We start from the raw sequence: 17,415 nt of genomic DNA on the forward strand, positions 1-17,415 counted from the left end.
CATTGATTTAAACGGGAATTTCCCCCCAAAATATTGGAATTTCGGGAAAAGCTGGAATTTTTTTTTTTAAATGGTCTGAAATAGTTGAAATGGTTGGTGTTGAAATTTTTCGAATCGGTCAAGAAATGTTGAAGTAGTAACATGTTGAATTAAAAAATTGTATTCTGAAATTTCGGTAATTTGGGGAAATCCGGGAATTTTTCCAGTTCACAACTTAGTTTTTTGTCTTAATTAAGAGAAATGTTTTGACGGTAGGTTGAAAAATGTTGTAGTAGTCGCCAGAAAAAAGGGTGGAAACCGGGCTTTGAAAAACCAGGAATTCTGGAAAATCCTGGAATTTTTTCTTTACTTGATAAAAGGGTAGTTTGAATTTCCAGAATGGTGGAATGGTTTGCATTGGTTAAAAAATGTGGAAATGGTGGAAGTCTGAGAAATGGCCAATTCATTTTGAATGGGGAAAATGTCCCAAAATAAACAGGAATTCTAGGAAATCTGGGAATTTCTGGACTTTGTTAAGGGAAATTCTGCTTTTACTGAATAGGCTGAACAATTTAAAGTTGGTATGGTTTGGAGAAAAATAAGTTGTTGAATGATAAATAGATTAATTTTGGTGTAGAAAACCATATGTGTGAATGCGTTGGAACATTCACGTAACGTTTTTATGAATGTACCATTACTGAAAAAATTGGGCTCTCCAAGTACCAACATAATGACCAACATTAAAGTACAGTAGGCCTAAGTATTCATTAAAAACAAGGCAGATGTCTTATTTAACAAGTGCATTAAATATGTTGGACCACTGTAACATTACATACAGTTTGAACAGTAACACTGTTTGAATAAAGGAAAATGAAACCAAAGTGATTATTTGGCTTACCACCAGATGGGGCCCACGTACCACAGTTTGACAATCCCTGTATTATAGCTGTCTATCATTTTCTACCGCTTGTCCCTTTCTAAATGGTAAATGCCAATATTTTGCAAACACTCTTAATTAAAGCTGAAACTCAGCACATTATAATTTGACTTATTGAAAATCTATTATGGTTGTGTAACAATGTGTACTAGAGATGTGCGGATAGGCAATTATATCATCCGCAACCGACTCACTAAAGTCGTCATCCACCCGCCGTCCACCCGAACCAACATTTTATCAGAAACGCATCCGCCCACCACCCGCCCGCTGAAATTCACCAGAGGTTGGCCACCTTTACCACTCACAGAGCTGTCTAAACCCGTTTCACAGAGTAACGAAGACAATTGGAGCCGTTTAAGTTCTCGCGATTATCCAATTGCCGTTCATCCTGATGACAAGGATATGGGCGTGCTGTGAAGCCATTGTCTTTGACACTTTCAACAACATGTACACACCGATTGTTAGTCTGCCATCATGTTGTGTGCAGCTTCCGCGATCACACGTACAAGATTGAAAGGCATACTGGGTGACACAGAGTACATTGATGGTTGTGATATAAACAACTTTAACACTTACTAATATGCGCAACGCTGTGAAGCCACACCAAACAAGATTGACAAACACATTTCGGGAGAACATCTTCACAGTAACACAACATAAACGCAACACAACAAATACCCAGAATCTTTTGTATCCGTGACAATTCCTGAATATATTTTACACCCCCGCGCCCCCAACCCCGCCCACCTTACCGGTGGTGGGGGGGTGGCGGGGTTTGCTGCTAGCGGGGTGTATAAAATAGTCAGGAAGTCTCATGGATACAAAGGATTCTGGGTATTTGTTGTGTTGCGCTTATGTTTTGTTACTGGGAGGATGTCCTCCCGAAATGTGTTTGTCAATCTTGTTTGGTGTGGCTTCACAGCGTGGCGCATATTACTAAGAGTGTTAAGATTGTTTATATCACAACCATTAGTGTACTCTGTGTCACCCAGTATGCCTTGCAGTCGTGTGCGTGTTGCTGCGGAAGCCACACACTACATGTTGCTGGACTGACAAGTAGATCGTACATGTTGTAGAGGGCGACAAAGTCAATGACTTCATAGCACGCCCTAATATTTAATATCTGGGTGACTGCCGGTAGTCATTCTAGAGAATATTAGCGTATCCTATTGACTTCTTCGCTTCGTGACACGGGTCTTAAATGGCTTTTTGAATGGCAAAGGATACCAATCCCAGAACCATGTATATCAAATATTTCCGAATGAATCAACCGCCACCCGCCCGAATCTAATTAAAATCTATTTTTTCGTCATGTCCCCCGCCCGACCCGCGGTTTAACCGCGGACTCCGCGGATGAGGCCGCAAACCGCGCATCTCTAATGTGTACTGAGTGAAGGCAAAAAAAAAATAACTGTACTTTAGCTAAGTTCATACCAACAACATTGATGGCAAAGAATGTCAAAGTTAGTGCCACTCAAATGTTTGGACATACTTAATTCTATAAATCCGATCCGGTGGCCATGTACTGCTTGCCTGTGTATCGGCTGGGGAAATCTCTGCGCTGCTGATCCGCCTCCGCTTGGGATGGTTTCCTGCTGGCTCCGCTGTGAACGGGACTCTCGCTGCTGTGTTGGATCCGCTTTGGACTGGACTCTCGCGACTGTGTTGGATCCATTGTAGATTGAACTTTCACAGTATCATGTTAGACCCGCTCGACATCCATTGCTTTCCTCCTCTCCAAGGTTCTCATAGTCATCATTGTCACCGATGTCCCACTGGGTGTGAGTTTTCCTTGCCCTTATGTGGGCCTACCGAGGATGTCGTGGTGGTTTGTGCAGCCCTTTGAGACACTAGTGATTTAGGGCTATATAAGTAAACATTGATTGATTGATTGATAAATGAGGCGTGTATAAAACAAAAGATCCAAGGCTATAACCAGGATTAGAAAAATACCAATGTCAAAATTTGGTGGTCCGAGGGCAGTGTTGTCATAAACATAAGTACAAACATACCAAAGTGGAATGATTAGATTTTTCAGTGTGTGGCCCTCTCTAATCACTCCGGTTCCATGGGGGATAAATGTAACACATAGCTGGTGTCAGGCCGTGCATGTCTTCCCCCTCGTAGGTGTTACTGTAGAATGCATGTTGACGTGTGCCCGATGCCGCTCATAGGAAACAAAAACTGTCAGTCCACATCTGGGCTTCAAAACACTGCAAGAGAGGCAAAAGACTAAAGGTCAGTCCACATGGTGTTGCAGCATGATTCATACTAAAACCCCGGAAAGAAAAATATGCAACTCTACTCAAGTTTACTTCCTCCCATTTTTCATCGCTCACTGCCGTCCTTCATGGTTGATCTTTAAAGTGCAAATAATAATTTAAATGCACTCTATAGAGTATCTGTCATGTCTTTTTGATCATGTCTTGTTTGGCTATGTTCTGTTGATCTTTGGACTCTTTAAGTTCCTGTTTTTGTTTCACTTCCTTGTTTTGTCACCATGGTTACCTGCTTCCCAGGCACTAATCAGAGGCAGTATTTAAGCTCGTCTTTGCCAGTCAGTCGCGCTGGTGCAAATTGTCCAGTCATGGTAATAAAAACTTGAAAATCTCTGTCTAGGGTAAACTTATTAATGACAAAAAATAGTTTATCTGCAAATAATCACGATTAAATATTTTAATTGTTTGATAGCCATAACGTTAATATAATATTTAAACACCCTATAGTTTAAAGCCCCTTCTACACTAAACCCACCTAAGTCCCACCTAACCTTATCCTTGTCCACACACATACAATGGTCGTTTAAGACCCCCTCCGTCCACTGGCGCAATGCGACCTAGTACACATGTGCAGAAAATGCGCGCATCATAGTCTCCTCCAGTGTTGCTTTGTGTGCAAGTTCTTAAATTTAACTTATCTGAATAATAGCCAGTGTTGTGATATTTCAATTAACTGGAATCCAGTGTGCTGTGGGGTCCTATTGTAGTGAATCACAGCTGAGCAATTATAAATTAATAAAATCTTTAATGGACACGTGAAAGTACACAATGTGATAAAGAACATTTTACATCAATCAATCTAGGGATCTAGATATCTGGTCTCACTCTTTTGCCTTCACCTTGATTGTCCATTCGTTTTTTTGGTGCCGTTATATACTCTGGACCAGGGGTGTCAAACTCAAATACAGAGTGGGCCAAAATTTAAAATGGAACAAGGCCGCGGGCCCAGGTTGAACAAATGAACTTTTTTAAGAGGGATCCAAACAAGTTTTGCATTAAATATTGAACAAGCAAGGCTTATATAACTTTATAGTGACATGCAAAGTCGAGTTTCAAATTATCCATCCAGCCATCCATTTTCTACCGCCTGTCCCTTCTGGGGTCGCTGCAGCCTATCTCAGCTGCATTCGGGCGGAAGGCAGCGTACACCCTGGACAATTCGCCACCTCATCACAGGGCCAACACAGATAGAGAGACAACATGCACACTAGGGCCAATTTAGTGTTTCCAATCAAGCTATCAATAATGATTTAAAAATATCAATGGCATATCAAAAAAAATGTTAATAAAAATTGGAGGGCGGGGCAGGTTTGGTGGTAGCGGGGGTGTATATTATAGCATCCTGGAAGAGTTAGTGCTGCAAGGGGGGCTGGGTATTACGTGTGTTACGGTGCAGATGTTCTCCCCAAATGTGTTTGTCATTCTTGTTTGGTGTAGCTTCACAGTGTGGCGCATATTTGTAACAGTGTTAAAGTTGTTTATACGGCCAACTGGAAAAGGGTGGAGTGCCATCTCCGGGTTGGGGAGGAGACCCTGCCCCAAGTGGAGGAGTTCAAGTACCTAGGAGTCTTGTTCACGAGTGGGGGAAGAGTGGATCGTGAGATCAACAGGCCGATCGGTGCGGCGTCTTCAGTAATGCGGATGTTGTATCGATCCGTTGTGGTGAAGAAGGAGCTGAGCCGGAAGGCAAAGCTCTCAATTTACCGGTCGATCTACGTTCCCATCCTCACCTATGGTTATGAGCTTTGGGTCATGACCAAAAGGATAAGATCACGGGTACAAGCGGCCGAAATGAGTTTCCTCCGCCGGGTGGCGGGGCTCTCCCTTAGAGATAGGGTGAGAAGCTCTGCCATCCGGGAGGAACTCAAAGTAAAGCCGCTGCTCCTCCACATCGAGAGGAGCCAGATGAGGTGGTTCGGGCATCTGGTCAGGATGCCACCCGAACGCCTCCCTAGGGATGTGTTTAGGGCACGTCCAGCTGGTAAGAGGCCACGGGGAAGACCCAGGACACGTTGGGAAGAGTATGTCTCCCGGCTGGCCTGGGAACGCCTCGGGATCCCCCGGGAAGAGCTAGACGAAGTGGCTGGAGATAGGGAAGTCTGGGCTTCCCTGCTTAGGCTGCTGCCCCCGCGACCCGACCTCGGATAAGCGGAAGATGATGGATGGATGGATGGATACGGCCAACCCCAGGGTGACCTGCATGGCTGTTGACCAAGTATGCCTTGCATTCATTCGTGTGTGTTAAAGCTGCAGATATTTTGTCACTGGGCCGGCACATTGTTTCTATGGCGGAAAAGCGGACGTGACAACAGGTTGTAGAGGACGCTAAAGGCAGTGCCTTCGAGGCACACCCCCAATATTGTGGTCCGAGTGGAAATCGGGAGAAATTCGGAAGAATGGTTGCCCCGGGAGATTTACGGGAGGGGCAGTGAAATTCGGGAGGGTTGGCAAATGCGTTGTTACAGCGGCACCGCCCCTGTATAATACCGGCGGGCCAGCTCTAATCTTAATTTGATATTACCTCAAGGGCCAAATTAAATCACACGGCGGGCCAAATTTGGCCCACGGGCCAGAGTTTGACAGCCATACTCTGGACCTAGACGTTGAGTCTGCGACATACATGGCGGACAATAACTGTAATAATGCATTCAATATTTTCCGTAGTCTTCACTCGTCGGCCAGGTAACACAAAGCACACACTACCTTTTTCATCACACCCACGGGAGCCCGCATTCGCGTTGTCTCTCCCCTTCAAAAAATGGACAAAGTTTTTCGGTAAGTAGAATCACAGCTGACCTAGACATTCAAAAGTTCTCCTGCTGTCTGAGAAATGTTGTATCCAAAATAGCTGCAATCGCGCATTTTCCTCTCTGAAGGTATTCATGTGTGATTTCCACAAGCGTCTGTACATGTGCTCCATCTTTCCAGTAGTTAGCTCCGGTTGTTATGAAGCTGGCTATGGCGCGTTCTTTCTGACGTCACTTCCTGTGCGGGGCGTGGTTTTTCGGACTTCACTTCCCCTCCGAACTCAGTTGGTATTAGTTCAATGAGTCCATACATAGCTAAGAGCCGGAGATTCAAGAAATACACGGCGCACTTACCCGTGTAAAAAATTATCCAAGGAGGGGGACCTTAAACATTGGTTTAGTGTGGCTGACACGGTGATTATGATAAATTATTATTTGTTTAAGGAGTTTAATGTAGACATGGCCAGATGAGGTGGTTTGGGCATCTGGTCAGGATGCCACCCGAATTCCTCCCTAGGGAGGTGTTTCAGGCACGGGGAACACCCAGGACACGTTGGGAGGACTATCTATCTCGGCTGGCCTGGGAACACCTCGGGATCCCCCGGGAGGAGCTGGACGTAGTGGCTGGGGAGAGGGAAGTCTGGGCTTCCCTGCTTAGGCTGCTGTCCCCGCGACCCAACCGCGGATAAGCGGAAGAAGATGGATGAATGGATGGATGTTTGATTGATTTATATGGCCTAAAAAATTTTTTTGCGATATTAAGAAAAAAGTCCATATCGCCCAGCCCTATGCTACAGAACAGGGGTGCCCATTACGTCGATCGCGAGCTACCAGTCGACCGCGGAGGGTGTGTCAGTCGATCTCCAGCCAGGCTTTTTAAAAAAATAGACCTAAAAATTAGTGATCATCAATCTTCACCAAGACGTCACTTAAATGACATTCACGGTACCGGAGGGTCTTGTGAGATGACGCTGGCTGCTGCAAGATCATTATTATGAAAATATGACCGAGAGGAAGGCGAGAAACACTTTTTATTTCAACAGACTCTCACGCCGTACCTTCCGTCAAAACTCTAAAGGCCGACTGCACATTTCCTATCTTCACAATAAAAGCCCTGCTTCATGCTGCCTGCGCTAACTAAATACAGAGTCTCGGAAAACTGGCGTGCACAAGCGATCCCTCAGAAAGCTGGCGTGTACATCACTTGTGCACGCCAGCTTCCCGAGACTCTTATTTTGTTAGCGCAGGCAGCATGAAGCAGGGCTTTTATTGTGAAGATAGAAAATGTGCAGTCGGCCTTTAGAGTTTTGACGAAAGGGACGGCGCGAAAGTCTGTTGAAATAAAAAGTGTTTCTCGCCTTCCTCTCTGTCATTTTTTCATAATAATGAACTGGCTGCAGCCAGCGTCATCTCACAAGACCCTCGGGTGCCGTGAATGTCAATCAAGCAAGCCACGGAATTTTCCGCCAATGTTTTTCTTGTAAAGTGTATGGAAGCTGGATGAATTAGATGCCAAAAACCAACCACTTTCATGTGGTATTGTACAGAAAGGACAACATTTTTTCTCCTCCATTTGAAAATGTGGGCGTTATCATCATTACTGTCTGATTCCAATTAATGCAAGTCATCAGAATCAGGTAATACACCAACTTATATTCTTGTCTTCGTGAAAGAAAGACATCTATATGTGTTACACATGCTTGTATTATCATTAAACACATTTAACTTGTTTACAAAAATGTCTCTTTCATAAATAAATAAATATAAATGATATATAAAAAGGAGGTAGATCCCCTCGAGTTGGTCAATTGAAAAGTAGCTCGCCTGCAGAAAAAGTGTGGGCACCCCTGCTACAGAACAAGCGAGTGAGGTCCTTTGGACATTTAACTGTGTCAAAGGTCACTATGACCTACTTTAAAGGGGAACATTATCACAATTTCAAAAGGGTTAAAAACAATAAAAATCAGTTCCCAGTGGCTTGTTGTATTTTTTGAAATTTTTTTTGAAATTTTACCAGTCCCGGACTATACCTAAAAAAAAGAAAAAGCTTTAAAGTGCCTTTTTTTCGCTCTCTGCCAAGACACTGTTCATTTTCCCGTGACGTCATACAGTGCTGCCAATACAAACAAACAATGGCGAATACCACAGCAAGATATAGCGAAGTTTTTTTCAAAATTTTACCGGTCCCGGAATATCCCTAAATAAAGTTTTAAAGTGCCTTATTTTCGCTATCTTCGAAACCACTATCCATTTCCCTGTGACGTCATACAGTGCTGCCAATACAAACAACATGGCGGTTACCACAGCAAGATATAGTGACATTAGCTCGGATTCAGACTCGGATTTCAGCGGTTTAAGCGATTCAACAGATTACGCATGTATTGAAACGGATGGTTGGAGCATCAAAATATTGAAGAAGAAACTTAAACTATTGAGCGAAGAGCTATTGACGCTATTCATAGCCATAGCATGGCCGAATGGCTGCGTTAGCATCGCCGGTAAAATGTGCGGACCAAACGATCAGGACTTTGGCATCTTGTGACACTGAAGCAACTTAAATCTGTCGATTGGTAAGTGTTTTTTCCGCATTAAATGTGGGTGGAAGGAAACGTAATATAGTTGCAAATGCATCTGCAGGTTATCCATACATCTCTGTGCCATGTCTGCTTTAGCACCGCCGGTAAATAGCATGTTAGCATCGATTAGCCGGCAGTCACTCCGCGACCAAATATGTCTGATTAGCACATACGTCAACAACATCAACAAAACTCACCTTTGTGATTTAGTTGACTTTATCGTTGCAAATGCATCTGCAGGTTATCCATACATCTCTGTGCCATGTCTGTCATCGCCGGTAAAATGTGGAGACACTTTAGTACATTCAATGGGGGTCTGGCGGCAGACACTTTCGCATCTTCGGGCCAGTGGTGCAACTTGAATCCCTCCCTGTTAGTGTTGTTACACCCTCCGACAACACACCGACGAGGCATGATGTCTCCAAGGTTCGAAAATATAGTCGAAAATAACAGAGCTGAGACCCGGTGTTTGCAATGTGTTGAAAATGAAAATGGCGGCTGTATTACCTCGGTGACGTCACGTTCTGACGTCATCGCAAAAAGACCGATAAACAGAAAGGCGTTTAATTCGCCAAAATTCACCCATTTAGAGTTCGGAAATCGGTTGAAAAAATATATGGTCCTTTTTCTGCAACATCAAAGTATATATTGACGCTTGCATAGGTCTGGTGATAATGTTCCCCTTTAAAAGACACGATTATGGCTGGGGAGAGGGAAGTCTGGGCTTCCCTGCTTAGGCTGCTGTCCCCGCGACACGACCTCTGATAAGCGGAAGAAGATGGATGGATGGATGGGCCTAAATTGGGTACACAACTTCCTCTTATGACAGCTCCACTCGATGACCTTGTTATGGGCCATCAGTTGGACTGATGTTGCCTTTTTTCTTCTGGAAGACTCGCTTGACCACAAATGTGTTTGTCTGGACCAGATAGGCTTTTTTTGCCTCATGGAGTATAAGAAAAAATGTATAAATATTAATCCTCTTGGCAGTAGCTGGCTGATTGTTGATTGGGACCAATGCTGTCATTTTCACCTGTGACCTTTGCTGAAAAAATGTTATTGCATCTCTCAGAACAGGGGTGGGCATTACGTCGATCGCGATCGACTGGTCGATCTCGGAGGGTGTGTCAGTCGATCTCAAGCCAGGCATTAAAAAATAGACATAAAAATGAGCAATCATCAATCTTACCAAGACTTCACTTTCGTCAGTTGTTTGACATTCTCGGCACCCGAGGATCTTGTGAGATGACGCTGGCTGCTGCGAGCTCATATTTAAGAAAAAAATCACTAACAGGGCGGACGCAAGAAACACATTTTATTTCTAGAGACTCCGTACCTACTGTCAAAACTCTAAAGACCGACTGCACAGTTCCTGTCTTCACCGTAAAAGACCTGTTTCATCCTGCCTGTGCTAACAAAATAAGAGTCTCAGAAAGTTAGCGTGCACAAGTTAGCGTGCACAAGCTAGCAAGCTACGGAGTTTGATGCCAATGTATTTCTCCCCCGCCCTCAGCGACCGCTTTCTCACTTGCTTGCCCACCCACACACTCACTGACGTCACTCACCTGCTGCCAGACACATATGCTACTCTCATAACAAAGTGTTTAAAAACGAGTATGCAAGTTGGACAAATGAGATGCCAAATCCAACCACTTTCATGTGGTATTGGACAGAAAGGAGGACTTTTTTTTTCCTCCATTTGAAAATGCGGACGTTATCAGCACCACTGTCTAATTCCAATCAATGCAAGTCATCAGAATCAAATACAACAACTTATATTCTTGTCTTCATGAAAGAAAGGAATCTATGTGTGTTAAACATGCTTGTATTATCATTAAACACCATTAACTTGTTAACAAAAATGTCTCTTTCATAAATAAATAAATATAAATTATAAATAGGAATGAGGTAGATCTCCTCGACTTGGTCAATTGAAAAGTAGCTCACCTGCAGAAAAAGTGTGAGCGCCCCTGTCTCAGAAAGACCGGTACTCTGACTGTTCAATCGAAAAACATGGGTAGAGTCGAACAACGGTTGCAACAATTGAAGTCGTGGACCAGCAGCAACATGCATTTTCTTTTCCCATATCTTTCCCCCCGTAATGTTGTTTTTCCCTCAGCTTTAAAGTGACAGTACGCTTAACCGTCTGGACGGCCACCCCTGCGGTGAGGCAACAACTCTGACTCCACGGGGGGACAGAGCGTCAAGGCAGTGCCGGCGGATTAGAATCATGCACCGCCTTCCAATCATGTCATCAGACTCTCCAGATGGGAAGTTTGTTAGCGTGTGACTCAGCGTACCAATGGCATGTTTTGTGAGCAATGTAAGACGTTTTCTTTCTCCGTGCATGAAGATTCTTATTCACCGCGTTAAAGGCTTGGCAGTCATGCTGTTCTTCTATGTTGCAACAACATATAGCGGCTGTTTGAAAGCCACTACTGAATCCTAATTTCCCCCAAACACTCACACACACACACAATCCTCCCTCCTCCCCACATGCTGTTCGGAGACCTTCCTTCAGGTCTAACTGATGCTAGTCTCATCAGAATTTTGCCCAGTTTTAATGAGGTGCCTGTTTATTAAGTCCATTCAGGGAGGCTGTGTGAGCGCTTAGCATTTGCTCTCCAATTAGAGGAGCTAAACAGTCCCAGTTGCTCAGAATCAACCGTTAGGGGCGAGAAGAGACGAGCGTGTGCACTGACTGCTGGGAGTGTTGGGCAGATAGGAGCCAAAGGAGGAAGGTTACCATTTTTAGGGGTGTAAGGAGGAGAAACATGTCTGCCAACCTTTGGATTCCATAACAAAATAAAGTCAACAGTGCCACCAAGTGGTTGAAATGGAGTTGCAGTTTTAGTAGTGGAGCAGCACAGATCAGAATCAAGATTTTCAGCTCAATCCTATTCAAGAGCGGACAAACATTACAGGGAGACACAACGGAATCGCTGAAGGGTCTGCCAACTTCTGGCAGCCCTTACAAAAAAGGCGCGAATCAGGTAAATGTTGGGGGGTGAGGAAAATAATATATTCAGTCTAAGAAACGAAAAACTAATAGCCATAGCACACAAACATGTGGAAGAGGGAAACATCAAAGAATGCAAAGGACATTAAAGGCCTACTGAAATGAGATGTTCTTATTTAAACGGGGATAGCAGGTCCATTCTATGTGTCATACTTGATCATTTCGCGATATTGCCATATTTTTGCTGGAAGGATTTAGTAGAGAACATCGACGATAAAGTTTGCAACTTTTGGTTGCTAATAAAAAAGCCTTGCCTGTACAGGAAGTAGCAGACGATGTGCGCGTGACGTCACGGGTTGTGGAGCTCCTCACATCCTCACATTGTTTACAATCATGGCCACCAGCAGCGAGAGCGATTCGGACCGAGAAAGCGACGATATTCCCATTAATTTGAGCGAGGATGAAAGATTAGTGGATGAGGATAGTGAGAGTGAAGGACTAAAAAGAAAAAAAAAGACAGGGCAGTGGGAGCGATTCAGATGTTATTAGACACATTTACTAGGATAATTTTGTGAAATCTCTTATCTGTTTATTGTGTTACTAGTGTTGTAGTGAGATTATATGGTCATACCTGAAAGTCGGAGGGGTGTGGCCACGGGTGTGGTGACCGCCAGTGTCTCTGAGGGAAGCCACGTTTCTCGACGAGATAAAGCGAAGGCAGCTGGTTGGGCCAGGCTGAGCTTTTTTCCCCCCTCCTCCACAGTTCGGGGGCGGCCTGTCGGAGGAGGCAAGAGATTCCAGAGCTGCCTCTTTCCCAGGTGCACGAGGAACGACGCAAGCTCCGCTCATGTTCACGGTAAGAGCCGACCTATTACCACAATTTTCTCACCGAAACCTGCCGGTTGGCATGTGGTCGGGAACCATGTTCGCTTGACCACTCTGTTCCATAGTAAAGCTTCACCTTCGGGAATGTAAACAAGGAAACACCGGCTGTGTTTGTGTTGCTAAAGGCAGCCGCAATACACCGCTTCCCACCTACATCTTTCTTCTTTGACGTCTCTATTATTAATTGAACAAATTGCAAAAGATTCAGCAACACAGCTGTCCAAAATACTGTGTAATTATGCGATGAAAAGAAACGACTTTTATCCGTGAGCGGTGCTGGAAGAACATGTCCGCTACAACCGGTGACGTCACGCACACGTGTCATCATACGCGTCATCTTTCCGCGACGTTTTCAACAGGATACTTTTTGGGAAATTTAAAATTGCAATTTAGTAAACTAAAAAGGCTGTATTGGTATGTGTTGCAATGTTAAGATTCATCATTGATGTATAAACTATCAAACTGCGTGGTCGGTAGCAGTGGGTTTCAGTAGGCCTTTAAAAGAGCAGAGATGATGCAACCAGCCATTTCTACATACAGCTACAAAAGTAAAACAACAAAAAAAACATATTGTGGGGAGGCGTGGCCGGCAGACCGACAGCAAGGCGAGGCACGCCGGGGTCGACTCTGAGATGGCGGCGAGGAGGCGTATGTCTGCAGACCAGCGGCGAGGCGGGGCGCGCTGGGATCGGTGCTGTAATGAACATCAGGTGCGTGGATCGCCCGGCTGGGCACAATTAAGAATTCTCTCTCGATGTGTAAAAGGGCAGCAGCGGAGGAGGACGGGAGAGCAAAAGGAGGAGGAAAACCCACGCATGCAGAACGAGCGTGCACCATAGGCAAGGACAGACAACGCGGTGCTGAAAAGAGAGCCGGTGGAGCCGGCACTGAAAAGCAACCCGATACAAGACATCCACGAAGGTTTATTGAAATAACAAAAGGAAGTCATAAACCTGGTCGACGTTATGTTCCTATTTGGTGGTCAGTGGAACCCAGACAGTGCGAGACTGTGACACATACACTGTGGTGGCATATGGGGTGTTCCCCGAGGTAGGGGGAGCATGGCCAAAGAAAGGAGCAGACCCAAACAAGCAACCAAGAGAGCCGACTCCACCCTCGGCCGCCCACTAACTCTCGGACAGTGTCCAGTCCGCATGGATGAGCGGGGATGCGTCTTAAAGTGGAACATTATCACCAGACCTATGTAAGCGTCAATATATACCTTGATGTTGCAGAAAAAAGACCATATATTTTTTTAACCGATTTCCGAACTCTAAAATGGCGAATTTGGCAATTGAAACGCCTTTCAATTGTTCGCTGTCGGAGCAATGACCTTTCACCCGTGACGTCACAACAGGAAGCAATCCGCCATTTTCTCAAACACATTACACACACCAAGTCAAATCAGCTCTGTTATTTTCAGTTTTTTTGACTGTTTTCCGTAACTTGGAGACATTATGCCTCGTCGGTGTGTTGTCGGAGGGTGTAACAACATGAACAGAGACGGATTCAAGTTGAATTACGTGGAGTCTGCTAATCAGACATATCAATGTTCACAGCATGCTAATCGATGCTAACATGCTATTTAGGCTAGCTGTATGTAAACATTGCATCATTATGCCTCATTTGTAGCTATATTTGCATCCAGCCTTTCCCTCCACCCACATTTAATGCCAAACAAACACATACCAATCGGCAGATTCAAGTTGCACCAGTGGTCAAAAGATGCGAAAGTCCCTCGTTTGTTCTGTTCTGTCGTAGCATCACTACCGACGATAGCGATGCTACGACAGAGATGTGTGGATATCCTGCGACACTCAAAGCAGATGCATTTATTAGTAGATTGCACAGTACAGTACATATTCGATCATAATATTTTATTAGAACGTATCAAAACACGAATTGGTATGTCAGACTTAGCCCTGTCTTGGTTTAACTCTTATCTTACTGATAGGATGCAGTGTGTCTCCCATAACAATGTGACCTCGGACTACGTTAAGGTAACGTGTGGAGTTCCCCAGGGTTCGGTCCTTGGCCCTGCACTCTTCAGCATCTACATGCTGCCGCTAGGTGACATCATACGCAAATACGGTGTTAGCTTTCACTGTTATGCTGATGACACCCAACTCTACATGCCCCTAAAGCTGACCAACACGCCGGATTGTAGTCAGCTGGAGGCGTGTCTTAATGAAATTAAACAATGGATGTCCGCTAACTTTTTGCAACTCAACGCCAAAAAAACGGAAATGCTGATTATCGGTCCTGCTAGACACCGAACTCTATTTAATAATACAACTCTAACATTTGACAACCAAACAATTAAACAAGGCGACACGGTAAAGAATCTGGGTATTATCTTCGACCCAACTCTCTCCTTTGAGGCACACATTAAAAGCGTTACTAAAACGGCCTTCTTTCATCTCCGTAATATCGCTAAAATTCGCTCCATTCTGTCCACTAAAGACGCTGAGATCATTATCCATGCGTTTGTTACGTCTCGCCTCGACTACTGTAACGTATTATTTTCGGGTCTCCCCATGTCTAGCATTAAAAGATTACAGTTGGTACAAAATGCGGCTGCTAGACTTTTGACAAGAACAAGAAAGTTTGATCACATTACGCCTGTACCGGCTCACCTGCACTGGCTTCCTGTGCACTCAAGATGTGACTTTAAGGTTTTACTACTTACGTATAAAATACTACACGGTCTAGCTCCATCCTATCTTGCCGATTGTATTGTACCATATGTCCCGGCAAGAAATCTGCGTTCAAAGGACTCCGGCTTGTTAGTGATTCCCAAAGCCCAAAAAAAGTCTGCGGGCTATAGAGCGTTTTCCGTTCGGGCTCCAGTACTCTGGAATGCCCTCCCGGTAACAGTTCGAGATGCCACCTCAGTAGAAGCATTTAAGTCTCACCTTAAAACTCATTTGTATACTGTAGCCTTTAAATAGACTCCCTTTTTAGACCAGTTGATCTGCTGTTTCTTTTCTTTTTCTTCTATGTCCCTTTTCTTTTTCTTCTATGTCCCACTCTCCCCTGTGGAGGGGGTCCGGTCCGATCCGGTGGCCATGTACTGCTTGCCTGTGTATCGGCTGGGGACATCTCTGCGCTGCTGATCCGCCTCGACATCTCTGCGCTGCTGATCCGCCTCCGCTTGGGATGGTTTCCTGCTGGCTCCGCTGTGAACGGGACTCTCGCTGCTGAGTTGGACCCGCTTTGGACTGGACTCTCGCGACTATGTTGGATCCATTGTGGATTGAACTTTCACAGTATCATGTTAGACCCGCTCGACATCCATTGCTTTCCTCCTCTCTAAGGTTCTCATAATCATTATTGTCACAGACGTCCCACTGGATCATCATTGTCACCGATGTCCCACTGGGTGTGAGTTTTCCTTGCCCTTATGTGGGCCTACCGAGGATGTCGTGGTGGTTTGTGCAGCCCTTTGAGACACTAGTGATTTAGGGCTATATAAGTAAACATTGATTGATTGATTGATTGATATTCCGTACAATTGACCACTAAATGGTAACACCCGAATAAGTTTTTCAACTTGTTTAAGTCGGGGTCCACGTTAATCAATTCCAACGATAAAGTCAACGAAATCACAAAGGTGAGTTTTGTTGATGTTATTGACTAATATGCTAATCAGACAGCATGACTGCAAGCTAATCGATGCTAACATGCTATTTAGGCTATCTGTATGTACATATTGCATCATTATGCCTCATTTGTAGCTATATTTGCATCCAACCTTTCCCTCCACCCACATTTAATGCCAAACAAATGCATACCAATCGACGGATTCAAGTTGCACTAGTTGTCAAAAGATGCAATCGTTGGTTAGAAGGCGATCGCCGAATTCGTCCTCGTTGCCGTTGTCTGTCGTGATATGGCTCAATAGCTTCAGTTTCTTCATCAATTTTGTTTTCGCTATCTGCCTCCACACTCCAACCATCCGTTTCAATGCATGCGTAATCTGTTTGCATAAACCGCTGAAATCCGAGTCTGAATCCGAGTTAATGTCGCCAAATCTTTCTGTTCTATCCGCCATGTTTGTTTGTATTGGCATCACGCAGTCACGTCACAGGAAAATAGACGGGTGGATAAAGCGATGGTAAAAATCAGGCACTTTGAAGCCGTTTTTGGGGATATCGCGTGATGGGTAAAATTTTGAAAAAAACTTCGAAAAATAAAATAAGCCACTGGGAACTGATTTTTATTGGTTTTGACCTTTCTGAAATTGTGAGAATGTTCCCCTTTAAGGAGACCAAGGAGTCCGATACCTGTTCATTCAGCCAAGACACTGTAAGGCTCGGTCTCTTCATCCGTATCTCCTCTAGTCCACTTCAAACAGACTCTGGTGTGGCAGAGACCCAGCAGCTGGTCTCCATGGTCGAAAGTCTCCCGGGAGGCAGATCCAGAAGTTAAAAAAAAACAGCACCGCAAAAGTCACGAAAGTGCCACCCCTTGTCGCACAGTCCCAAAGGGTCCCAAACCAAAAGGCCAGAAAAAAATAAACCCACAAGAGGAAAACATCAGGAACACAAACAGATGATACAAGAACACAGAGCTCCTTCCACCAGCAGCCACTACACAGCACCATCTTGTAAAAAAAAAAAGAGAGAATGGGTGTGGCACCAATTTCTAGCCCCCCATACACAGGACTCCTAAAGGGCCTGGCATCTCATCCAGACCCATGTTTACATGCACTAAAAAAAAACTATTCACTACATAGATTTGGTTGCAACCAGCTTTTTGAATAAATGTGTAAAAACCTTAAATAGGTTGACTCTTTAAAGGGGAACATTATCACGATTTAAAAAGGGTTAAAAACAATAAAAATCAGTTCCCAGTGGCTTGTATTTTTTGAAGTTTTTTTCAAAATTTTACCGGTCTCGGAATATCCCTAAATAAAGCTTTAAAGTGCCTTATTTGCGCTCGCTGCGAAGACACTGGCCATTTCCCTGTGACGTCATACAGTGCTGCCAATGTAAACAAACAATGGGAATAGCACAGCACGATATAGTGACATTAGCTCGGATTCAAACTC

At 44.4% G+C, this 17,415-nt stretch overlaps 1 protein-coding gene across 4 annotated transcripts in view; it reads left to right on the plus strand.

Moving 5' to 3' along the window:
- Positions 1-17,415, plus strand: part of lancl1 (LanC antibiotic synthetase component C-like 1 (bacterial)) — a 62,242-nt gene that overhangs the window by 14,223 nt on the left and 30,604 nt on the right. For 2 of the 4 annotated variants that reach the window (XM_061889558.1, XM_061889559.1), the window contains exon 1: positions 12,246-12,333. The exons of 1 other annotated variant lie outside the window; for it this stretch is intronic. Coding sequence is in view for 2 of the 3 variants with exons in the window: in XM_061889559.1 (XP_061745543.1) it covers positions 12,325-12,333 (9 nt within the window). In the remaining variant the exon portion in view is untranslated. Of the gene's footprint in view, positions 1-12,245; positions 12,334-17,415 lie in introns of those variants that run through there. One more of the 4 variants, XM_061889555.1, reaches the window with a different exon arrangement.

This window comes from Nerophis ophidion, linkage group LG27, assembly GCF_033978795.1.
Source record: "Nerophis ophidion isolate RoL-2023_Sa linkage group LG27, RoL_Noph_v1.0, whole genome shotgun sequence".
Lineage (NCBI taxonomy): Eukaryota > Metazoa > Chordata > Actinopteri > Syngnathiformes > Syngnathidae > Nerophis > Nerophis ophidion.